At 39.6% G+C, this 26,560-nt stretch overlaps 2 protein-coding genes and 1 long non-coding RNA gene across 5 annotated transcripts; all 3 read right to left on the reverse strand.

Annotated features, from left to right (window-relative positions):
* Window positions 1-1,628: 1,628 nt before the first annotated feature.
* LOC124473323 (GTPase IMAP family member 8-like) lies at window positions 1,629-9,275 on the reverse strand. Of its 3 annotated transcripts, XM_047028624.1 has the most exons (7): window positions 9,154-9,273; window positions 6,792-7,469; window positions 5,883-6,656; window positions 5,408-5,455; window positions 5,181-5,333; window positions 2,580-2,717; window positions 1,629-2,470 (listed from the first exon to the last, which is right to left on the reverse strand). In XM_047028624.1, exons 1-7 carry the CDS (start codon window positions 9,182-9,184, stop codon window positions 2,331-2,333), a joined length of 1,962 nt encoding a protein of 653 aa, XP_046884580.1. In that variant the 5' UTR covers window positions 9,185-9,273; the 3' UTR covers window positions 1,629-2,330. The 3 variants fall into 3 exon arrangements, with proteins under 3 accessions (XP_046884580.1, XP_046884581.1, XP_046884582.1); XM_047028625.1 differs by lacking the exon at window positions 5,408-5,455; XM_047028626.1 differs by lacking the exon at window positions 1,629-2,470 and having other exon boundaries at window positions 2,625-3,015; window positions 9,154-9,275.
* A 5,858-nt stretch (window positions 9,276-15,133) lies between these two features.
* Window positions 15,134-23,963, reverse strand: LOC124473324 (actin-related protein 2-B). The gene is made up of 9 exons (XM_047028628.1): window positions 23,826-23,963; window positions 22,717-22,827; window positions 21,555-21,770; window positions 21,090-21,162; window positions 20,693-20,829; window positions 20,391-20,540; window positions 18,707-18,852; window positions 18,170-18,302; window positions 15,134-17,615 (listed from the first exon to the last, which is right to left on the reverse strand). The coding sequence occupies exons 1-9, from the start codon at window positions 23,871-23,873 to the stop codon at window positions 17,445-17,447; spliced, it is 1,185 nt and encodes a 394-aa protein (XP_046884584.1). The 5' UTR covers window positions 23,874-23,963; the 3' UTR covers window positions 15,134-17,444.
* Window positions 23,964-24,404: 441 nt separating this feature from the next.
* On the reverse strand, window positions 24,405-26,319 carry LOC124473325. Its single transcript, XR_006956717.1, has 4 exons — window positions 26,298-26,319; window positions 26,048-26,087; window positions 24,706-24,868; window positions 24,405-24,553 (listed from the first exon to the last, which is right to left on the reverse strand). It is a non-coding gene; the product is annotated as an uncharacterized LOC124473325 (long non-coding RNA).
* Between the last annotated feature and the right edge of the window lie 241 nt (window positions 26,320-26,560).

Consider the following 26,560-nt stretch of genomic DNA (forward strand, 5'->3'; position numbering starts at 1 on the left):
TAAGAAAACAATATGTAAGCATTTGCTGACATCTTGTGGTCAAAGACTTATAACTGCAGTGCCACCTGACATTCTTTCAGGACTGTTGATTGTCTATAGACATGATGAGCTTAATGTTGATCATGGATTTTTGTAAGGCTTCCTCTCCCATATATTGTATATTATCTCTGAGATGGTGAACTGATACCTACTGAATAGATTATGCTCTCAACTGCAGTCAGTTCACATGACCTAAATGAACTATACAAACCCACCAGCAAGAGATGGCCCTTTTTGCTAAATAAAAGAACTGACCAAGACAGCGCAACATGTGTCTATACATATAATATATGGACATAACCCACAGGGAACCACACTGTACACCTACAGTACTCACCCACGCCCAAAACATGCCCACAGTGCAGACACATTCCCAAGGACCTTATGGATGATGTTGAGATCGTACAATAGAAACAAAAATTGTGATCCACAGAAAATATCACCAACTATCCTCAGCACCCGCAAAGATAGTCCATGATCAAAATACAAAGTTGTTATCATAGTGTACAAACATAGCCATGACAAGTGAGTCTGTCTATCTTGAGAGGTCAGTGAAAGATTAGCTTGATCAGAATTAATAACCTTACCAGGACATCTGAAATGCATCATCCCATTCTCTGAAGCAACTGTAACAGTTTGTTTCTGAAGTAATTAGCTAAACCAAGGATCTGGAATGGGGCTTCAGTGAACAACCGGTAGACTTCACAAGTTATCAAAAGAATTGTTAATTTATTTCATTTTTATTTTTATTTATTTCACACCGATAAAACATACAGCAGGTATTCTAGGTCTTGGACGTTCCTGTGTGCTTACATTATTCACTAATCAATAGAACTAGTCACTGGATGCTAGTTAGTATGTTTACATTTACATTTATTCATTTAGCAGACGCTTTTATCCAAAGCAACTTCAAAGAGAGAGCTTTAAAAAGTGCATAGGTCACTGATAATAACAACAAGATAGCCCCAAAGCATTGCGGGTAGCCAAAAACAAGAAGTACACATTGTGAACAACCAAAAAATAAGTGCTAAAGGGAAGAAACCATAAGAGCATGTTAAGTTAAGCAAGTTACAATTAAACAACATGAATCTCTAAGTGCAAGTGTACCTGTAGGAAAGCAATTAAAAAATAGGATTAACTAAAATAGAATACAACAGTTTAAATCAGCTACCACTAACCAACAAGAGCAACAGTCTAAGCAAGAGTCATTGTGATCCTTGAGGAAACTAGCGTTGGGTTCAGCAAACCATTCCTAAGTACCGTTGTACTCCCGGAACAAGTGCGTCTTGAGCCTTCTCTTGATGTTCTCATGTAAGCTTGTTATTAATAAGAGTAGATTGTGTCTATGTGTCAGGGTTAATAGATGTACGGGGTCAGGAGAAAGTTCTGGATAAATGTTCCTTGTCATGGCTACAAGGAGAGGGCCAACTATGAACTCTCTAGTCTGAGTGGTCATGTGTTGGGAGCTGTGAATCTCTTTCTTTGAGACTGTTGTAACGTCTTTACTGCCTGACTGTCACTATCTTTGTTTACATTCTTGTGCCCTATAAAAGATGGTCCTCCGGCCTTCAGAGCAGAGAGAGACATGATTGAGACCTAAACCTGGTGTTGTGTTGTCATTTATTGTCAGAGGTCTGATTTTCTCTCTGAATCTGCAGATTGATAACATTTATTAATATCCAAGACTCTACAGCGGAGCGGCGGCGTGTCAAAGTTGGCTTCCAATTCATTTTCAATGAAACTGAGCGTTGGCGCTCCCACAATGCCCTACGCGAGTGTCAAAGCCCGGTTTCATTGAAATGAATTGGAAGCCGACCCCGAGATTTACATTTACATTTATTCATATAGCAGACGCTTTATCCAAAGTGACTTCCAAGAAAGAGCTTTACAAAAGTGCATAGGTCACTGATCATAACAAGATAGCCCCAAAACATTGCGGGTCGACAAAACATGAAGCATACATTGTGAAAAGCAAATAAGTGCCAATCGGAAGGACCCTAAGAGCATGTAGGTAAAGAAGTTACAATTCAACAACATAATACTCAAAAAGTGCAAGAGTGTACCTGTTGAAAAAGCAAGCAACCATAATATAATTCACAGCGAGTACAAAAAGTTAAATCAGTTACAACTAACCAACATTATACAAAATACAAAAGCAACAAGTCCCTCAACAACAGTCATTGTGTTCCTGGAGGAAACTAACATCAGGTCCAGCAAATCATTGGTACCGTTGTACTCCCGGAACAAGTGCGTCTTAAGCCTTTCTGCTGGACTTTAAGGAAGATATTTCTTTATTGCAACTGCTCTCTGTCACTGCTCTCTGGAGTTTCCACGCTTCCAGCTCCAGAATGATATCCATGGCTGTGTAACCATGAGCTGACTTTCTGATTAACGCTTGCCCTTCCTTGAAGATCAAGTTCAGAGGTTTTACCTGTTTACAAGAAACAGACTATAAATTACATGACTTATGTACTGTATGTTAAATCGACAAGTATTTTTTAAATTTTGATTATGGATTCTCAAAGTTTAAACTTGTTTACCATAATTTTCCCATTGAATGGAAAGCTTGTGTATGACTTCATACATCAATTTATTTTCTCTTCGAATCCACTCCCTCTCAATTAGTTCCTTCCATTGGGGTTTGAGTTCTGTCATACCAGAATCAACTGAATCAACACCTTTAAAATAATAAAATATTCGGTTTGTGAACCTCAAAGCAAGACATCGAGGCAGTGCCGGTTTTTCCTATAGACAACATAGGCAGCTGCCTAGGACGGCATGAAGAGGGGAGCGGCAATTTCCCAAGTGCATCCATTAAAATGAACCCTTCCGCTCTACTTGAGTTTCAAACTACCAGCAGAGGTCGCCAACCGCGGCACGTCATATGTCCGCTCGCACCGGGTTTGCGCCCCGGGGGAAGGGGGGGGGGGTTGTAGATAAACCTTGCCTAGGGCACCAAATGTGCTAGGCCCTGCACTGCATGGAGGGAATGGAAATTGATAAGAGAAACAACATAAGTTAAAAAAATGCAAACATAGCTGCAAGCAGCGATGCGGGTTCCCCCATAAAATGGCAAAATATTATACAAATTTACAAAATATAAGATCAAGAGTTGGACAACAAGAGTGTTCATGTTTGGCAAACATCAACAGGTTGTATGGAGAGTCGAACTCAAGCGCATGTGGTTGCAAGTCAGCGTCTGTATCCTCTCTGCTACACAGAAAAGTGTCAGAACCGGAGCTCAATTCGGATCTGGAACCACGAGTGGAGGCTAAACCCAAAAGCGAGACGCACTCGGAACTGGAGGCTGAAGGGTTTTTTAATCGGCTCGGCAAAAGTATGACAAAAATGTAGCAAAACACTTACAACAGCACAGGCAACTGGCATCAGCAAACTCAAACATCAAGCAAGGTAGCATTAGACTGAGTCCCCTAAATACCCCTAACAGAACGAGGCCCAGGTGAGCCTATTAACAAAATCAGGACTGAGCAAGCCGGGCATGAGGACCTCTAGTATGGAGCTAGAAAGCTGACAAAAGTATCTGAATTTGAACATGAAAAATCTGAAATATTTGTGTGTCGAATTTCATAAAACTGAAATATTGTGCTGTTGAATATATAATATCTGAATTATTTGTATGCCGAATTTAATCAAACTGAATTATTTTGATCCAAAAATACACATTTCTAAAATTCAGATTGCAGGAATTCAGATACTTGAAATTCAGATTGCTGAAATTCAGATTCTTGAAATTCAAATTGCTGAAATTCAGATTTAGATTTTGTCTGAACTAGGCCAAAGGTGAAACAGCTTGCCTTCACAGGGAAAAGTAGACGATTTCAGAACGACCGAATCTAGACATTCTCTGACCGAATTTTACCCCAGAACAAAAGCTAAGAGTTGCTCGTTGGAGGAAGAGTATTAAGTGCTTATGAAACTTGTAAAAACTTGTGTCTTCTCCTCTGCCAAAATCGGCAGTTACTGTTACCAAGTGAGTCGAGATAGAGTCAGAGGAAGGCGGAGACCGATGAAAGACGCAGAACAACTGGCAAAGCTATAGCCTATATATTTATGTTCCGTTGTTCTCTTTTCTGTGTTCTTTTAAGAGCTTGATGGCATCAACATCCAGCCTGATATAAAATCATGAACTTCAATTGTGTCTCTTAATTATAATACCCACACAGAAAATCCAGGTTGAATCAAGTCACGCCTAGCTACTGTATTACTAATACCCAATTTTGGATGGTCAAGCATATTTTTCATTGTCTCCTTATTCCTATCAAAATCAATGTTCAGCCTATAGGCTATGTTCATTTCCTAAGTGACAATTCAGATCGGTTATGGATAGAAATAGTTGCTGTCTGAGAGATCGGACATAGTATTTAACAGCATATAAGGAGTTAGCTATGGTTAACAGGATATATCTGTAGTGCGGCCGGGTGTGATTGGATTCATCGTCCACACGTCGTCTGGAAGTCAGTTTCGATCAAATGCCAACGATCTCCATACTAGATCTTGCCGACGTATCTTCTACACATCGGGACGTATGTGTGCTATCCCAGATAGCCTACGTATGTGTGATCTGGGTATTCCTCCAACTAGCAACTCAGTTGGTTCTGAGGCAAAGTTCGGTCGTTCTGAAATCGTCTACTTTTTCCTGTGAAAGCAAGCTGTTTCACCTTTGGCCTAGTTCAGACCAGAGCCATAGAAAAAGATTCTTTTTCTATGGCTCTGGTTCAGACAAAATCAGAATCTGAATTTCTGCAATCTGAATTTCCGCAATTTGAATTTCAGCAATCTGAATTTCAAGAATCTGAATTTCAGCAATCTGAATTTCAAGAATCTGAATTCCTGCAATCTGAATTTTAGAAAGGTGTATTTTTGGATCAAAATAATTCCGTTTTATTAAATTCGGCATACAAATAATTCAGATATCATATATTCAACAGCACAATATTTCAATTTTATGAAATTCGACACAAAAATATTTCAGATTTTTCATATTCAAATTCAGATACTTTAGTCAGATTTCTAGCTCCATACTCTAGTGGCCAAAACACAAAAAACAAGCAATAGACTGACAGAAAAGGCTGAGTAATAGCTTTGGTTAGCTTTGGGACAAAGTTTCAATTGCTACTCACCCAAAGATTCCTGATTGTCTTTGTCAAAATTCTTCAAGGTTTTCTCCATTAATTCTGATAAACTCTCCTTTCCAATCCCAAAATATTTGCCAAGCAAAGTTTCTATTTTCTCCTCCTGTTTGACGCTTTTGGAAACTTTCCTTTTGTTTGAGACTACATAAAACACAATAACATACTTTTACTGATTTTAGATTTCATGAATAACAAGCACTCTTACAACGTTTTACCTTTCAGGGCATGTTTCCAGTTATCATGGCTCGTGTCACTGTGACAATCTGTGACGAATAAGTGAATCAGACAAAATGTATAATCAGCATGCACTGCACTGAACCAGGTGGCGATCAATGCTGCATCCGCCACATTAGATGGATTGAGAAAGCTAGCAAGCATAGATAGCAAACCTAACTACAAAGCATTAAGTAGATAACACTTTTTATCCAGGGTCTTTAAATAGAAGGACACACTGAAGGCAACACTAACCCTAGCCCTATGTTGATGTATTGTAAAGATATTGTTATTATAGCAAAAACATGTGTCATCAAAGAAAGTTCTGGGAATGCTTATATAATCAACTGCTAGGAAGAAGCTATAAAATGAATTTTTTGTTATGTTTGACATAGGCCCATGCATGACTGATTGGCCTCTAAAAATCCTGTGATGTTATATAAATGTCTTTACAAGGAAAGTTTGTAAATCACTTACAATGTAATGGTTCATTCATGCTCTGATTACCAGGTGAAATAGGTAGTAGTCCTGATGCCAAGAGAAGTTGTTGCTCAATCACAAACCATTCTGAAGCTTTCCAGTCCCATTCGCTGTAGAGAACTTCCACCATCTTTAAAAGTGGTTCATCTTCCTTCTGGACAGCTGTGGATACCCTGTTCTCCAAGGGACTCAGTGTCTCTCTGCTCGCCTCATATGGATTGTTTTTTGACACCATTTCTTCTATTGTTCTCACCAGTTTTGGGACATTATTTATGTCCTTCACATCTCTGTCAAATATGTGATACCTGTTCCCACATTTTTCGATCAGCCACTCTAGAGCTTCGCCTTCACTCTCAATGTGATGCTCAATGGTATAGTCACCCAACCACTTGCCGTTAGTGAAGACCACTATGGTGTGGCTCCAAACTTGCTCTCCTAGTAGCTTCATGTTGTCTTGTACAACCTTCTTCTGTTCTTCTGTGAAGGACGTATCTGCAGGGATCATCAAGAGGAAGGCATGGGGATATGGAGAGCACATAGACACACCTTCCAGGATCTCTGCCTTCACTGAATCTGATGTGAACTCTGCTCCCAACAACTTCCACCATCCTGGTGTGTCGACCATGGTTATCCGATATTCCTCTAGCTCTCCACAATGTTTAACACTCTTCGTTGTGTGTCCCTCCTTTCCAAACTCATCCATGTTTAAGATGATATTTCCGGTTATACTTTTTCCAGCTATGACCCATCCTAACATTATAATTCTGAGTTCTGTTAAGGTGTGTGAAAAAAGAGAATACAGATGTGTTGGGTTAGGTTATGGAAATCAAGGATATGATGCTATCAGCTTACTATGTAAGTGAAAATGTATAATCTGAAAAATTATTATGAATGATAAAAAGTAACCTTCTTGTCTTTTAAGCTGCTTTCTTTCCTCTTGCAGTCTTAGATGTCTTTCCTTTGCCTTCCTGTCCACTTCATTCCTTCGTTGTTCAGTGCAACTTAGCAGTGCACTGTCAATTTCAAAATGGCGGCCGCTGTTTTCTTTAACCATCTCTTCCACCTTCTTAAACATCTGCTCGACCTGGTCAATATTCTGAACACTGTCAAAAACATGATACCTGTTCGCACATTTATTCAACAGCCACCGGAGGGGCTCCCCTTCACTTTCAATGTGCTGCTCAACTGTGTAGTTGTCCTGACAGTCCAAATTAGTGAAAAGCACTAAAGTGTGATTCCACACATTCTCTCCAAGTAGCTCCAAGTGATGCTGTAAAGATCTCCTACATAGGTTGGTGAATGGCAGGTTAGCCTCAATCTGGATGATGAAAGCATGGGGTCCAGGTGGACACTGAGCTACACTGAGCACAAGTTCATCCTTCACAATGTTAGGTGTGTCACACAAAAAATACCCTCTCAGCCAGACAGGGGATTTGACCAAACATACCTTCCTTCCGTTCACTTCCCTATTTTCATTCTCACACTTCAGAGTGATGTTTCCAGGCTCAAAGATCTCTTTTCCAAATATGGTGTTTGCCACAGTGAGTCCACATCTGTCAGGTCTAATGAGGACCATTCGCAATTCTGGGTGAGAGAGAGTTCGAATTAAAGTGGGAAGAGTATGGTACTATAATAGTTTGTTACTATGTTTCAAGTAAACATTCATTTAGATCACGATTAGGCTATTTCATTTAGTGTACAGCTGATTGATGATAATTTATCATCAGACAAGTCTGAAATTGTTCTTGCATCACAGTATGTCCATTTGCGGTATGTTAGACAACATTAAAACAAAGAAACACAGATACAAACATTTATCATCACATTACACTCACAAGCGATACTAGATAAGTTTTACGAGAGCCCCCCCCCCCCCCCAACACACACACACACAAATGTGGGCTACATGTATGGTTAACACAGACTCCTCTAATAGGCCTACAGTTCCGTTTCTGAAGCATATCGCTTAACAGGCCACATTCCTACATTTATTCATTTAGCAGAGGCTTTTATCCAAAGCAACTTCCACGAGAGAGCATTACAAAAGAGCATAGGTCAGAGATCATAAACAATGAGATCTCCTCAAAAACATTACTGGTAGCCAAAACATGAAGCATACATTGTGAAAAGCAAAAGCATCCTAGTAGTGAAGACTTTTCTATTTATAAAGGGGATCACACATATGGCTCTATCCCTGACAATCATTTAAATGTATTATGTAGGCCTACTTTATGTGTGTTGATTTTAGTGTCTATGATCCATATTTAATGGGAAGGTTGAGCTTGCTTTCCCCATTTCAGATTTGTTTCAAACTTTGCTAAATTCAGCATAATTATATCTATGAAAAAGTTTGTATTTTGAGCCAGGTTTGAGAATAGAAAAAAAATATGTCACTCAGTTTATATGAAGGAAAGTGCATTCAAACAATCCCCTCAGTGTAGTTTGGTTAGCAACAGCAGCTAGGCTAGCTTGCTCGTAGCACAATTCAGCTTCTCCACGCAGGGTTCTAGACTGACTGAATCCAAAAAGTTGCGTTTAGGGGCATATTTTCAGTTAGCAGATGGTAGCTACTGTTTGAATCGCGATTCCATCTGAGAATTACTGCCGTTGGTGACAACATTGTTAAATAGCTTGTCTCAAAGGGGGTTCAGCTTGTTTCACAAATAAATGGACCAATTTGCAACCGACGCAAGCAAGCACACTTTACCCTCTATTATAGTTTTTGTTACATTTTGTTACATTTTGTTAACATAAGGGAGAGGGGAGGGGGGCCTCCCTCCACATCCACCACCGGATGCCACTGTAGAGCAGAGTAATGACACCGCGAATACGGACATTTATCATCATTATTATTTTGTATTATTATAATTAAGAGGCCCCTGATTGGTCGAAGCCCCGGGCTTAAGCCCAGGTAAGCCCGTGCATTAAGGCGCCACTGCCTATAAGTCCCCATTAGTAATACAACAACAAGGTTAAATGTATGCATAAAAAAACTTATGTAAGATTTTGTTTTTACACATGAATTCATGCATGTGAAAATATATGTATTTTGAAAGAATAGTCTGCTTCCAACTTAAGCAATGTTGCTGTAAAGTTACAGTCTCTATGTTTAAGATGTTTTCACTGTTACTTTGACATTTACGTGTTAAAATGTAGACATTTGTGAGGTAACATGGAGGATGGTCAGTCTCATGAAGATAGAAAACAAAGTTTGAAACTATCTCAACAACATGATCATTTAATTATAAAACGTATTTTAAAGACTCACCACTAAAGCAAGGGGGTACAGACCCTGCCATTTTCCCCTTTCAACGTTGATCGCTGTTCTTATGGTGCTCTGATGGCTGAGTAAACAACAAGAGAAAGGTGATTGTGTCATAGGCACCAGGAAATGTATGTTTTTTATCCAGTCTGTTGAGTCTGTTCCAAACTGGTTTATTCACATTCTGCTCAGTTACAGTAAGTATCTAAAAACAAAAGGGTGTGGTTTTGGAGCTAATATCATGTAACTGTGTTCAATGTATGTTTTATTGCTGTTTATTAAAACCATCTTTGATCAAATCTCTAACACCTCGAACACTTCTTGTTCCTAAATCTCTTTCTGAACAATGTGGCATGTTGCATTATCCTGCTACTAGAGGCCTTTGCCATCATGGAATTCCATTGCCATGAAGGGATGTACCTGGTCTGCAACACTGTTTAGGTAGGTGTCATGTGTCAAATTTACATCCACATGAATGGCCAGGTCCAGGGTTTTCCAACAGAACATTGTCCAGAGCATCACACTCACAGATGGTGGTAACATAATTTCTACCTTAAATTGGCATTGCCTGTATCAAGGAACAGAACCATTTTAATCAAGTGCATGCCACATGCAGCATGACTTCAACAAACAGGAGCTATTTACAAAACACTGTGTCTACATTAAGAGAAGTAATCTGAACTTGTCTAACATCTTGAACAACAGGGTGTGGCCTCTCACATCTCAAAAATAGTTAGCGTTCCTGAGTCACTGGAGACTTTACAGGAGTATGTTTTGGTTTCTATTCCATTCAGAACATACAGGGCAAAACATATTTTGTTGTAAACAACATTTTACAAAATGGCTGTGATCTATCAATAAGTTAGTATAAATTACATGTAGAGTTTCAGGAGTTACAGGAATTTCTATGCATTTATATATTTTTTTAAATTAAATCTTTATTTAACCAGATAGATTTACATTACATTACATTTATTCATTTAGCAGACACTTTTATCCAAAGCGACTTCCAAGAGAGAGCTTTACAAAGTGCATAGGTCACGGATAATAACAACAAGATAGCCCCACAGCATTGCGGGTAGTCAAAAACAAGAAGTACATATTGTGAACAACCAAAAAATAGTGCTAGATAACCAGAAAGACGATTGAGAATCAATTGACGGTCTGGCCAAGAGTCAGTGACGGTCTGGCCAAGAGTCAGTGACAGGAGGCAAGCCGAAACAAAACATTGAAAAAAGAAACTGTTAGTACAAGAAACATTATTAAACACCATTGAAACATCACAATACATACAGTGTATACAATGTATTTTAAATGAAAGACTATTGGACAGTTCAGAACTTTCAAAATTCCCCCAATGTGAATGATTTGTTGACTTGGTCACATCCCTGGATGTGACACATTCCTGAAGACAGAACGGTCATTTCTCCAATGCCGTGCTCAGCAGTGACTAGGTTAAAGTTGAACACAAAAGAAGTATACTTTCAGTTGGTGAACTTTGTTCAAAAGTCTCTTCTAGTCTGAAGTGATCAGCAGGCAGCTTCTTTGATACTTGTGTGATGCAGCATCAAGTTTCCATCTCTGCACATCTAGAATATCTGATCAACATACATGAACAGGTTTTGGACTGTCTTCCTGAAGGTGTATCTAACAAAAACTACACAGGCAGCCAGACTGCAATCATGGATGACACGAGAGTCTGGAAGTACAGTAGGCTTCTAGCTCCAGGTTCATTGAGACCCGTGAAGCGTGCATCGAATGACAAAGGAATGAAATCTGCAAACATGTAAAAATACAGAATACATACAGCTTGTGCAAATTATGTAAATTAGACAGAAGAATGATACATCTATCATCAAATAGATAAAGATATACAACTCCTGTTTATTCAACGTAGTTGTGGGTCTACTCAAACTTTATCATAGGTCTACTGTTCGGGTCTGTGGGGGCATTTTTCAAGGTTTACTCAACAACAACAAAAATATGCAATGATTAATTTTTCACTTAAGACTCATTGGGCATTGTTAAGTTTTATTTTACTTTCATCATAATAGAACACATTTTCACTGAGAGCAGACTGTGCTACTACACACTGGACAGCCGCGGAACACACACGCATGCGGTGGAGTCCTCCTAGAGCAGCCAGGAGCAGAGGCAAGCCACAATGGCTTAACCTGGGGACCAAGTACAAGTGCTCACCCATGTCCCACACCAGGAACATGTGCAGGAGAGCAATAAATTCTGAATGTTTTTATTTTACATCATTTTTGGAGGAAACCCATGTGAGCACAGGGAGAACATGCAAAATCCACATAGAATGGCCCGGGAGATAGCCCAACTCAGCCCAACACCAAACACTGACTTCCCCATGCGGGAATCGAACCCTTGACCTTGGTGTTATGTGGCAGTGCAAGGCACATACCACAAAAAATACAATACAACAACCTAATTAATTTACATGAAAACCCCATATAAAAGTAAGTGACATTTTGAAGACATGATTATGTTAAGCATTCTTAAATAAATGATTGCTTCTCACTACATGAGTTGTCAACACAACAAGAACATAACCACTGTCAATCAGACCAATGTGAGGTGTAGCCATTTTCTTTGACTGCAATTCAGATTTTTGCTTCCACCGGTCCTTGACTGACTTCTTGTGGTTAAATGAATAACTGCAGCCCCATCTGACTAGCTTGTCCATGGAGACCGCTACACCCTATGGCTACACCCCCTCCTATATATAAATACATCAGTAATTGTAGTAGTTGTCCAATGTTTATTTTGTAACTTTACACTGAACACACTTCAGGTAGTCTGTCACTGAGCAGAGAGACTAGTTGTAGCAAAGAGTAATTTGACATTGTTGTTATTACCCATGTTATCCTTGGTAGGCTTGCTCTATAACCTATAAATATTGTCATTCATATTATCATTTGAATAATTTACTAAAGATTCTGCTTATTTAGTCTATATAAAATATTCAACCTGCTACAGGCTACTAAAACATTCTCAGTAAAAATGATTTGACTATTCATCCAGTTGACAAAACAGCTTGTTCTCAATAATCAAGGGGTGTGCCAGGAAGGAAAAGGAAAATATTTCTTTATTGCAACTGCTTTCTATCACTGTTCTCTGGGGTTTCCACACTTCCTGTTCCAGAATAATATCCATGGCTTAACCATGACAAGACTCTTTGATGAACTCTTGCCTTTTCTTGAGGATCAAGGGTAGAGCTGTTCTCTGTACAAGAAATAAACAAATTGCTTGGCTCATGTACTGTAGGCCTATGTGAAATCATGGATTTCTTATGGATTCTCAAAAGTATAAACTTGTTTACCATCATTTGTTACTTGCTTTGACAACTTGGGTATATCATACATCAATTTATCATCTCTTCAAATCCAATCCCTCTCAATTAATTCCTTCCATTGGGGTTTGAGTACTGTCTCTCCAGACTCAAGTGAATTAAGACCTTTAAAATTATCAAAAAAAAGTTTTGTTAACCTCAAAGAAAGAGCAAGAAGAGAAACAGCAATTACAAATTCTTCAAGGTTTTCTCCATCAATTCTGAGAAGCTCTCCCTTCCTTCCCAGAATGAATTGCCAAGCAAAGTTTCTATTTTCTCCTTCTGTTTGACACTTCTGTGAAGTTTCCTTTTGTGTTTGACACTCACTTTGTGTGGGATTTCACTACAGACTACATAAATAGCATACTGTTACTGAATGAATGTATGAATAACAAGCACCCTTACAACTTTTGACATAAAAAAGTGAGAGAAACATATCAAGGTATTGAGAGAGCTGAGGAGCTGGAAGAGGGAGAGCCAAAGCCATGTGTATGATATTAATGTAAAGCTAAATTAAAGTGTTTTAATTTTACTATAAACCTGCAGGCATTCTGTGCCTTTCCTTAAATCTGATCACGCGATCATCAGGCGCACCAAGCTTGATCACATAGTGCATAGCTTTATTTAACTTGTATAAACGCTTTGCTAACCAACATCACATATTCACTTATTATGTTGATATAACGATTACTGAAGTAATTCAATGAATCTCTTCAATTCACAGACCTCATGGACCGGACACCATAAATCAAAAGACAACTCAAGCAATACGTTAATATGTGGACTAGAGTGGGATCCACAGCATTACCTTTTGACATAAGTAGGAGAGAAGCCTCTCTCGCACAAAATTCAGCATACAGTGCCCTCCAAAAGTATTGGAACAGTGAGGCCAATTCCTTTATTTTTGCTGTAGACTGAAAACATTTGGGCTTGACATCAAACGATGAATGTGAAACCAGAGATCAACGTTTCAGCTTTTATTTCCAGGTATTTACATCAGGATCTGATGCACAAATTAGAAAATATCACCTTTTTGTTCGAACCCACCCATTTGTCACGTGAGCAAAAGTATTGGAACATATGACTGACAGGTGTGTTTTGTTGCCCAGGTGTGTCCTATTACATACATTATTCAATCAATAAATACCACTGAATGTCTACACTCAGGTTCAGATTGGGTAAGATAGGTTTTGTCTATGCAGACTGTATTCAGAGGTGAAAACAACATGAAAACCGGAGCGCTGTCTTTGGGTGAAAAACAAGCAATTGTGAGTCTTAGAGAAGATGGAAAATCAATCAGAGCCATTGCAGAAACATTGGCCATAGCCAGTACAACCATTTGGAATGTCCTGAAGAAGAAGAAAACTACTGGTGTACTAAGTAACAGACGTCGAACAGGTAGACCAAGGAAAACATCAGCAGTTGATGACAGAAACATTGTGAGAGCTGTAAAGAAAGACCCTAAAACAACTGTTAGTGAGATCAGCAACAACCTCCAGATGGCAGGAGTGAAGGTATCACTATCTACTGTTCGCAGAAGACTTCATGAACAAAAGTACAAGGGCTACACCAGAAGATGCAAACCACTCATTAGCAAGAAGAATAGGAAGGCCAGGCTGGAATTTGCCAAAAAGTACAGAGATGAACCTCAAAAATTCTGGGACAAAGTTTTATGGACTGATGAGACAAAGATTAACTTTTACCAAAGTGATGGAAAGGCTAAAGTTTGGAGAAAGAAAGGAACTGCTCATGATCCCAAACACACAAGCTCATCTGTGAAACAGGGTGGAGGTAATGTCATGGCTTGGGCTTGCATGGCTTCTTCTAGGACGGGCTCATTAATCTTCATTGAGGATGTAACACATGATGGCAGCAGCAAAATGAACTCGGAAGTCTACAGAAACATTTTGTCTGCCAATTTAAGGAAAGATGCAACCAAACTGATTGGCAGAGCCTTCATCATGCAGCAAGATAACGACCCAAAACACACTGCCAAAACAACAAAGGAGTTCATCAGGGGCAAGAAATGGAAGGTATTAGACTGGCCAAGTCAATCTCCAGACTTAAACCCTATAGAGCATGCATTTTACCTGCTTAAGAGGAGACTGAAGGGAGGAACCCCACAAAACAAACAACAACTGAAAGAGGCTGCAGTGAAAGCCTAGGAAAGCATCAAAAAGGAAGAATGCAAAAGTTTGGTGACGTCAATGGGTCACAGACTTGCTGCAGTTATTGAAAGCAAAGGATTTGCAACTAAATATTAAGTCTTATTCACTTAAATATGTTTTAAGTATATCTGTTCCAATACTTTTGCTCACATGACAAATGGGTGGATTCAAACAAAATGTGATATTTTCTTAGTTGTGCATCAGATCCTGATGTAAATACCTGGAAATAAAAGCTGAAACGTTGATCTCTGGTCTCACGTTCATTATTTGATGTCAAGCCCAAATGTTTTCAGTCTACAGCAAAAATAAAGGAATTCGCCTCACTGTTCCAATACTTTTGGAGGGCACTGTATAACAGGGTAACTAATAAAAAATCTTTGTAAGCATTCACCACATCCTTATGCTGCCATCTAGCCATTTTAGAAGACAGAGATTAATTTACCCAAGTGGAATAACACACCTAGTGATGTATTTATAAATCAATTGTCTTTATTTAAATCAGCGTTAAACAGTTATACTATGTACTATACAAGAAAAAAAGACACATATAAACATTGTTAACTCAGTTAACAATAACTGCTCTTGGCACTCAACAAATTATATGGAAAAAATTCACAACAACAAAAAGAAGTGGCTCCAAAATATATAATGTTCATCATGAGGGCAAGACCATAATATCTCAGTCAGTAGCATACAACAGATTTACCCTTATTGTGGCCTACCTGGTTCCAGACTGCTCTCCTCACCCTGTTTCACTTCTGTACATCGGACAGGACAAAAGATAAGCAATAAGGCCAAACATCTACCGCCACTACTGTTCTTAAAGCGGACACCATAAATCAAAAGACAACTCAAGCAATACGTTAATATGTGGACTAGAGTGGGATCCACAGCATTACCTTTTGACATAAGTAGGAGAGAAGCCTCTCTCGCACAAAATTCAGCATATAACAGGGTAACTAATAAAAAATCTTTGTAAGCATTCACCACATCCTTATGCTGCCATCTAGCCATTTTAGAAGACAGAGATTAATTTACCCAAGTGGAATAACACACCTAGTGATGTATTTATAAATCAATTATCTTTATTTAAATCAGCGTTAAACAGTTATACTATGTACTATACAAGAAAAAAAGACACATATAAACATTGTTAACTCAGTTAACAATAACTGCTCTTGGCACTCAACAAATTATATGGAAAAAATTCACAACAACAAAAAGAAGTGGCTCCAAAATATATAATGTTCATCATGAGGGCAAGACCATAATATCTCAGTCAGTAGCATACAACAGATTTACCCTTATTGTGGCCTACCTGGTTCCAGACTGCTCTCCTCACCCTGTTTCACTTCTGTACATCGGACAGGACAAAAGATAAGCAATAAGGCCAAACATCTACCGCCACTACTGTTCTTAAAGCTAAAACTTAAAACAATGATCTTATTCAAATACTTAACGGTGATAAGGTTCCATTTCAAAGACAATGACTAAGTACAATCTCTGAGAACAAATCAGGCAATTTGGAACCATCTTCAATGACCATTTGTACCGTTACCCTAATCAAGGTTTGGAGTGGAGTCCCTTAAATACATCATTCTCATAATTTCTTCATAATAGGAGCATGTACTCCATTTAAAATTAACATACGTTTATTTAAAAAAAAACTATATAAAACAAATACATCTGACAGAAAATAAGCAAAAGAATTCTCTCTCCCAAGATAGAAAAGTTCTTGTGATGCATATAAAACAATGTTTCAAACTTGTTCAGTCCTCATGGAATAGGTTCAAAACTGAAAAAATTAGGGGATTTGCAGCTCTAGCCATAGGGTGCAAGCTGTAGGGACGACCCCGAAGAGAACTTGTTCTTACCACCTGCTCCCCTCAGCACTTGTGACATCAAGAAGTGGAGGTGGTGGGAGGCAACTTTAGACCGTGTCAGAACAATACATACTATATCTCTTCACCCTTAAAATATGCCTAACATGTTTTACAAGTACAGGGTAGGGGCTTGTTTTGATTTGGGACCAGGTATCTAGCTTCACTCGTTTGTCTCATTGTCACATTACCCAACATAGATTTATAAGTTTCTAACTCAGATTGAGGGCATTTTTTATTTGTATTTTTTTATTGAATTTAACATCTGGATGTGAGACATCCGAACAAGACTGTTTACATGCCAATTGAATATGCTGGATACGAGATTACCTCAAGGAGGGAAGGAACGACACACTTATAAAGTGTTTAAACAGGGCCTAAGATTATTCTACGAAAACAGAGAAATCCTCTTTATCACGGCATCCCAATATCCACCATGGCCCTGTGTCTTTGTTCACACGTCTGACAACACAGGGTAGGCAGATCATGTGTATCTGTAGAAGCTCTGTGCGCAAATATACTTAATAACATTTGCAGTCTATCCACAGGTTATTAATCACATAAACACATCTGTCATATTGCTTTTACCTATCATGTGCTTTCTACATTTTTATGAGTGCACACCCTGGCCCCAAGTCACACCATAGCATCCACCGAACATCAATGGAAATGTCTGCGAGGGGTGGATGAATATGAGGAGAGAAGAAAGGAGAGGTGTAATGATTACACCCTATGATGGTGTAATACAGCAAAAATGAGAAGGAAGATAAATAGATATATACTCTGCAATAGTGTGTGTAAATGAGAATTATTCCGATAATCAATCTTTTATTTCTCCAGCATCATTAGTTACACTTGTGTCTGTCTCTACGTGTATGTGTATGTGTGTGTGTGCACGCTTTATCTGACGGTGACTCCGAGTTTCTCGAGCACTCGTACGCCCTTCTCTTGGTACTCCTCCCTGGTGAGCCAGAAGTTGTCCTTGTCCTTCATGATGTCTGCAAGCACAGCCCCTCCCAGGAAGACCATGTGTTTACGCCGAGGAGGGTCCTCAATGCGGATCTTAAATTTCTACGAGAGAAAACAAGCCAAGTGGGGATTAGAATTTGAGAAGTGGTCTCATGCCTAACATACTGAAATTCATATGCTTACAATCCAACATAAGATAGCAGATATTAGAATGGTGAGCTTCAAATACTGACAGATTTTGTATTTATGCATGGCATTAAAAGGGGTTGGGGAAAAAAAGTGCCCTCTTTTTTTGTGTATCTGATTTTTCTCAATGAAGTCCATTGCAGCTCACTGAAGTCAAAGCATTGTTTCTGTCTATACCTAGTGGTTGTTTCTACTACTGCACTTCATTTTGGTTAAAGATGGATTCTGCTGGTTTGGACTTAACACATTTAATTAGTTCACTTACTAATTATTTTAGCAGGCACTTATCTAAAGCGACATACAAATAGTGCATATAAAAAGTACAACAGAAGATCAATGATCAGCAGTGAGTCAAGGAACTGTGTATTTACTAGCCTCGTTGCAAAGTATAATATGACAGTCAATCTGTCAGTGGTGTGTGTATTGTCTTTGCATTTTTGTAACTGAAAGCGTGCATGCGTGTGGCTCACCGAAAGCTTATCAACGTCTCCCTTTAGCACGCGCTCCAGGTAGAGCTGCTTGAGCTCTCTCTCCAGTCGAGAGGGCAGGCCGGGGTACATGGTGGAGCCCCCCGACAACACAATGTGTTTGTAGAACTCAGACCTGCGAAAGACACACGTAAAAAGAGGAATATTAACTGCACTGTCAGAAATTGACCTTTTGTGAAAGATATATGGCATGATCTAGTCTACATAAACACTGTCACAAATGAAAAGGTTGAAATATGTAAATAAAACGTTGGATACTGAATTGTCATACATCATATGTTTAATGTATGCACCTTCCTGCCAAAGTAAATTCCTTGTCTGTGCAAACATTCATGGCGAATAAAATCCCTTCTGATTCTGATCATTCACATTACATTATTATAGTAATAACAGAAACAATAGGAAACAAAAACCTTCCAACTTTTGGATTAGGTCATTTAAAAGGCATACATTAAAACTCATGTCACAGAACTGGGAATAAAACGTTTTGGGATTGAAATGGCTGGCACAGGATCTCACCTGGTGTCGATGTCTGCTGCCTGAATGGTGTTGAAGAGAAGCTCTGCTACCCCCACGCCCTCCACGTTGATGAGGTGGGGCTGGAACAGAGCCTCAGGGGCCTCAAACCTCTCACCTCCCACCTTGATCACCCTACCATCAGGGAGCTAGATAGAAGGAGAGACATCTTAAAAACATTTTGGGCTTTTGTTTTCAGTTCAGAATGACAAGAACAATTGTATTTTGTGGGTCTGAGAAAGAGCATGTGAAACTAGAGAGGGTACAATTTCTGGGCACATTTCTGGGGAAATTGTGGAGTGTGCTTGCGTCAGTTGCAGATGGGTATGTTTCCAGGCTGTGAATATCAACACCCTGTATTTGTGTACACCCTTCGACTGGTTAGCTCCTGCGATTCACACACAGCAGAAGTCGAGTAGTTAGCTGGCTCTACAATTTACCGGGGCTAGGTCTGAATCTAGGAGCAAAATGGAGCACAGCTGCCAGTTGTAAGTATATGCAGGTAGCAAAGCTAGTGCTAAATAACAATTTAGCTGGTCGGCTCCATGACGCCGGGTAAGTAGGGCTTGTGAGAGTGCTCACCAAAAGAACAAAGGGGAACCCACTTGTCTAGCATATTAAGACATGTTCGTAGGTACTTAGCGAAAAGTAGCTTAAACTTTCCTAGACTTTTAGCTACATTACTAATGCTGAGGGCTCGCTGATATCACTGTCTGTCTTACTAAAACATTGTATTTATGCATCGTTGCTAACGTGTGCTGACCTTGTGGCGTTAGGCTAGCACCTTGTGCGACACAAGGCACTTTTTTGCCACAAAAACCTAATTAAATGTAAATAAAAAAAACAAACAACTCAATTGGGACCAAGACGAATATTTTGACACCGGCGTGGTCTATTTAGTCCAAATATTGAGGGATCCTTAGGGGTGGGGAAAAAATTATAATATATGAGAGAAAAAGGGTTGTGCTTGCCGAAGGCTTGAGCACTCCCAAATAGGATTGGGTGAACAGTAACATTTATGTAAAACATATTTCCAAATTCATAAGTTTAGGTATGGTGTGTCTGTGGGTATGTTCATAGAAAGCCTCTATTAACGAGTCGCATATAAAAAACTGAACTGTGCTGTAGCCACACAGGTCCACATGTGCTGAATAAAAATCTTGGCCTGGTGCATTAAGCCTATGTGGTTTAGTTCAATAGAAAATGGCATTTTTGGAGAAGAAAATTCTGCTGGCCATAATGTCCTAGTAATATACCTAGGTATCAGCATCGACAGCTAACAATGTGCATGTAGAATGCATTAGTAAGTTTAAAATCCCATTTGGATCAACTTGCCTGGAAACCAGATGGTAGGGTGCAAGCGCTGTCACTAGCTACATATTTTTCCCATGTGTTTGGGACAGGAAAGTGAAGTTGGTTAAGAAGTTCAGCACCAGTTGGAAGTAGTATTTCACATCAAGGTCCTTATTGAAAATCCCATCCCTCTGAAATGGCCATGAATCTATAAAGCTGTACGTATGACAAAGTAGTTCCTTGTCTGAAGTTTGCCGTCAAAATACAAGTGGTTTACGGTCTTGGTTCAGTCTCGAAACATAAAAATCTAGTGTAAGTACCTGACTACATTTTTTATTTACATGTGGAAAAGATTGTATAGCTGTTAGATATCACGAGGGATGCTGAAACCCACCGTGTAGGACTCCACCAGCACGGTGGTCTCCAGGGCCAGCTTCTGCTCCTGCTCGATGTTGTAGCCCACGTAGCACAGATTCTCCTTCATCATCCTCACCGTTTCAAAGTCGGCCGAGTGGTTGAAGGCATAGCCCCTCAGGAGCAATAACTGCAAGGATGGGGATGGGGGGAGTGCACATGGATAAGGTGTGTGGAATGGCCGCTGAGGTGCCTGACACAGGCATCCACAGAGCAGGCGGAGGGATACGTTGCAGAGAAAGCTAGTTGTGTCATTCACACACTGGTGTAGGCAGAATGTACCTTGATGAGGTAGCGGGTGATGTCTCTCCCAGCAATGTCAAGGCGTCGGGTCAGATGGGGCAGGCTGAAGCCCTCGTACACAGGGCAGATGTGGGTGACGCCATCGCCCGAGTCCACCACCACACCAGTTAAAAGGCCTGTCGAATGCACACACAAAAGATAATCAACTGCTTTGCTGTTAATAATCAACATTAGAAGTTGGGTGTGTGTTTGTTTACTGTATCAGTACAGTGGGGATATCTGTTGACAGGGCCTTGGAAGAAGTCAGCAGTAAGCACACAAAGGTTTGACATTTCACTGTCAATAAGTAACTGCTAATAAATGACATCAGAAATCACAGTTAATTTAATAGTAATAAGTGTATTCAATGTGAAAAGTGGTTGTTTGTCCTTTTTACCTTGAGCATATAGGGTTAACACAGCTTGGATAGCAATGTAGACCCCTGTAAACTGGTACGTCTCAAACATCACCTGAAGGACCAACGGGAGAGGAGAACAAGAGAGGAGAAAAGGGACGTGTAAGACGTGAAACAAGTGAGGGATGTGGGGATATTAAAATGGAGAAGACGACCTAATAGGGCACGTGCACAGGATGAGGCTCAGCGTCTCTCCAGATTGAGCAATTTAGTGATGATTATGAAGTGTTTTTCAGTCTTTGCTCTAAGATATATCACCCTTTGGTTAGATCTGTATTTCTGTACTCAATGTGCACAATTTTTATGTAATCAATTATTAATTTAATGGAGAAAGGCAAAATATGTTATTTCTAGACAGATTATTAGTAGGCGAGTGTTTGTAGTTTCACAATTGACGGACAGCTGGCAATCTCTTGGATAAAGGCAGGCTTGCTCACACACACACACCTCGATGATCTTCTCCCTGTTCTTAGTGGGGTTCATCGGTGGCTCGGTGAGCAGGATCTTGCAGTTGCGTGAGTCAATGTTGAGCTTCTCGGGGCCAAAGGTATAGTCCCACAGGTGTTTCATGTCGTCCCAGTTCCTGACGATGCCGTTCTCCATGGGGTAGTTCACCTCCAACATGGAGCGCAGCTCGCTGGCCTCATCCCCAACCATTAGATCCTGGGGACAGGGGTCAAAGGTTGAATGAAGCATCAGAAGTGAGGTTTGGTAACAACCCTCCCGCACAAACCAATACCTCAGATTTTAATTAGTACTCCTCCTTTCAAGCCGGTAGCCCTTAACCTCAACACTGTAATTCTTCATCACGGTATCATTTTTGGGATAAAAAGTAAAACTCTTTTTAAAAGGGAACAAGTAACTGAAAACATTTTACAATAAAATGTTTCATTTCAGTCTATACTGACAATTATTGATCATTTCTTGCTTGCTAATTTGCTGGTTGTTTGTATTTAATGCATTTAAGAGAAATGATCAAACATTGGTAAAGTGTCTATCACGGTACATATTGCCACCGTTTTATCGCCCAGGCCTAGTCCCGTTATGGATTTCCATTGAACCTTCCAAAACAGCCATTTCCATGATTTCACCTTGTGTGCTTGTGTCTGGCAAGGCTGCTATTTGTTTTCATTTAAGAATACCAGCTGTTCTGTTTTCTGCCTCTCTGACCAGCATCCAACATACAATATAACCACCTCCAAACCTAACCACCTGATAAACGTTAAGCATAGAGCATTTGTCCATGTATTAGGCCTATTACAAATGCAAAATGCACTCAATACACAAACACATCCACATCAAACACACTGAACAAACGGGGCAATGAGTCCAGAAACATTTTGACAAAGAAGTAATTGAATTGCAAATTTGAACAGGGGTTAGAAGTTGAAGAAACAATGCGTTACTACAGAAGAAGAATTGCTCAAAATTTGCATTTATTTTCAGGCAACTACAGCACACTCTGCACTTACCATTTTCTTAGCATTCTACTTCACAGTGTGAGGACAGAATGAAGGGTTGGAGCAGGAGGAAAGAAGTACAGTGTCAGACAGGGAAGGGAGGAAATAGCCAAGCTACGTTCCTATTCTTAGAACAACCCTGAACTTACCTTGATTTCTATATTTCCCACTTTAGCTGTGGAGCGGATAATGGGCCTGCCCACCAGTGCAGGAAAAATGTGCTCTGGGAAGTTGGACCCTGCATAACCACACTTCACAAACTATGATAGAGACAGTGATGGAGAGATGGAGAGGCAGAGTGGAAAAAACAAAGAGATGTAATTAAGTGTCATTACAGCTCTATACAAGTTCGACAATTTATTATCAGTTTCGATATAGGGTTGGCTAATAGTCCACATAGCCTAAGATCATTAATTTCACTTTAATTAATTTGACTTGGGCAAATGCATAAAAACTCACATATGAACAAATTATACTGTGTAATTTCTTGAGGCTAGAGCCAGCTATCCAGGACTTGCCTCCTTATTGTCGTGTCACATTTATTCTGATTGCTGAAGCTTTGTCTATTCACAAATTGGGAAAATATCCTAATTCAACTCTTGAAAAAATGTATTTTGAGTATGTCCAATTCTTTAAATTGAGCACACAGACTCTCAAGATCATACCACCAAAAATGTGTCTATAAACACAGATAGATACATAAGCTACGCTAGAAGAGCTTCTGCCCACTCCAAACTATAAACACACACACACACAACCTCCAGATCACCTCTCAAGCAAACCGAGCATCACCATTATTACACCACCTTGGTCGAAGACGTGGAGCTAAGGTTATGGGATGCAGATAGTCGTACATCATTTACTTTATAAACTAATAATTTGCTAATATGCTTCGAGTGATTCAATTGCGACTCTGAGTTAGCTAGCTGTATGCTGTGCAAGCCTACTGGCTAGCCAACCTAACATAGCAAATTATACCAAAAATATTTGACTTCTAGGCAGCAAGAAAAAAAGTGTACATTGTTTAGCATGGTGCATTGAAAATATTTGATTTGGTTCATTTAACTGAATCGTTTCAGTCGTAATTAACCCACCAATAGTGAACTAACTAGTAATGTAGCTACACAGAACCACTGCTGGCTAGCTGTATAACAGCTGAGCACGATCAACTTCCTGTTTCAGAGAAACGTTGCCGTTATCTTATTCTGCATAGAACATTCATACAATTAGTCACAATTGACAGCGATTGTATACTTACCCCAGTTCCATTGTCACAAACCACCACTTTCCTCCCCTGGCTGTCCATTTCGCAAAATCCAGAAGGTAACAAACCTCCCTACCTTAACTTTCTTCGGCAAGGCGGAAGTCACCCCTTCCAATCCCCAAGTAGAACCGGCTGGGGAAAGGGTAATTTTCCGGTCACGTCAACCGTGTAGGTGTGGCCAAACAAGTGTTTGCACACACATACTCTTCAGAGCAGAGGCCTACTCAATCAATTGATTGATGTTTATTAATGCACTTTCTTCCAAATGGTGGGCTATCTCCCCTCTTGAAACATTTGCACAGACTATTCAACATTCCTTGTGGGCCTGGAAACAATGACTTACTTCTATTGTGGTATGAAAGGTACTGGAGAAGGAGCCAGGTTGCCCTGTCTTAGATGGCTGATGGAGACGTGGAGTCCCAGGGAGATGGGGAGTAACGCCTGCTCCACCACAGGACGAGGTCAGCTACCACCCAATGCCACCCACTAGCAGGTCTGATCCACTTCCGTAGACCAAGCTAAAGGAGGAAGAGGAGGAGAGTGAGGTGGGTAGCCATGCATTGCATGTGTCATACTGCTTGAGTGTTGGCAACTCCCTGTACTTACGGAGGTGACCAAGCCTTGGACAGTGCCATGGCCAGTTACACAATCTCTTAAGTGGTGCATTGTAGAATGGGGGCTTAACAGCTCCTCTGCCTGCTTCTGTCAATCTGGCGCCACCCCTTTTGGCACAGTTTAAAAAAACTTGCATCTCTCTTAATAGAAATAACTGGGTCTTTCCCCTTGATGCTATATATGCCATACTGCCTATAATGTAAGTTTTCCCTGCTGATATCTTCCCCATGTTTTCCTCCACTAGGTTAAATTTGGATACAGTCGACCCATCAGACACTGCACAGGCCAGGTTAGCCTTAAACGACTTTGCAGCCACCGCCTCTTCGTCCCATTCCATCCACTTTTTTATAGCCACAACCGTCACCGTTATCGGCAGAGGTCGGCTGTATGGCCCTGCTTGTGTCTTGCCAGCCAGTACGCTTCTTAAGGTCGCCGTGTTCATGGTAGGGGAAAAATAATGAGAAAAGGTTATTCTGAATCTATCCCATCTAATCCCATTTTCTCTACATCCATTTTATTTTCCAAGTGATCCAGAAGGCTAAATAAGTTATTTTCCTGTTCTATGCCATGTAGTTCCTAATTGTGTTCCCTGTTGCAATTTGTTAGTGGTTATTGTTCCAGTTCTATGCCTGTGTATTTTATTTATTATAGTATTATAGTTGTAGAGTTTATTTTATTTATTAGTCGTATAGTATTTAGTTATAGTTGCATAGTTATAGTTGTAGAAAGTTTTTTTGCATTAGTGTTTCTTTTTACATACTTCAATTACAGCGTCTTTCCCTCTGGTGTTAAATGTGATGTAGTTTCTAATTATGTGTTCCCTGCTGCAATTTCTTTCCACTTAGTTGTTTTCCTGTTCCTCGCCTTTTCCCCCCTCTTTTTTTCCTGTTTTTTGCAGGTCTACTGTCACCACTACGACCATCACTACTGGTCCAGTTTTAAAGAACCAAGTATCTTTTAATGGAAAGCATAGTGTCTGGTAGTAAATGTGCCGTATTGCCTATTTATGTATGTGTTTCCTGCTGAGATTTCCCCAATATTTCCTGACTGTTCCTGTTATATGCCTCTTTATTTTATGTATTAGTTATTTTGTAGAATTGTTTTTTTTAGCATTACTGTGTTTCTTTTCCTTATTGCAGTTACAGTGTATATTTTTTCTAGGTGAAATTACTCATCCCGTTCTATGTCTATTTCTTTATTTAATGGTTCAATAGTATTCAGTTATAGTATCGTTTTTTAGTATTATTGTGCTTCTTTTCTTTATTGCAATTACAATATATTTCCCTTTGGTGTTAAATGTGATGCGGTTCCTAATTATGTGTTCCCTGCTGCAATTGTTTTGTTTTCCTGTTCAATGCCTTTTTTGAACCTGGAGTATAATAAATAGAAAAACTGTTGGTGAGTAAATTCAGTGAGTTAGGTAGCTAGTGAAAAGTTTAAATATTAGCCAACACTCAGATAGAATATAAAATTAATGTGCTGCTTGGCAACAGTCGCAATGCCTTGGCCTTGCAGAGTTTCAGAGCAGAGATTTTAAGGTGTAAAAAAAAAAGGCATTCATTACAGTACAAATTGGTTCAATTTTCAGCAATTAGACTTACCTTGATCAATGTCAAGTGGTTTGTTCTCTGTGGAAGTCTGCTGTAAGTAAACAACACAATACGACCATTAGTAAATGTTAGTCATCTGTCATCAGTCCTACTAGTACTCCAACTGTTCAGTCTTTAACACCTTCACATGAACAAATACATATAAGTCATCTATCACAAACACAAGCTTTCATAAATGTTTCTATTTCCATTACACAATTAACACTAGTGACAGGGGGAAGTGTGTGACCGCTTCACTCACTCCACATGGAAGGATCTTTCTGCCATCATCCAATCCCTTGCAGGTTTTTTCTGCAAGATAAGTTTAATATAAGCATGGGTTACTTAATCTTAACATATTAAGTGTTCAACACTTGCCGTTTTGAATGAAATCCTACTGAGTAATCTTACCTCAAATTGATTACACTCAACAAAAGGAGAAAAACTCATAATATCTTGACTGGCGATTTTGGTGAAACAGTCATGAGCCTGAAAAACGATACGAGCAATCAAACTGTTTATGAT

The sequence above is a fragment of the Hypomesus transpacificus genome, chromosome 11 (genome assembly GCF_021917145.1).
Source record: "Hypomesus transpacificus isolate Combined female chromosome 11, fHypTra1, whole genome shotgun sequence".
Taxonomy (NCBI): domain Eukaryota; kingdom Metazoa; phylum Chordata; class Actinopteri; order Osmeriformes; family Osmeridae; genus Hypomesus; species Hypomesus transpacificus.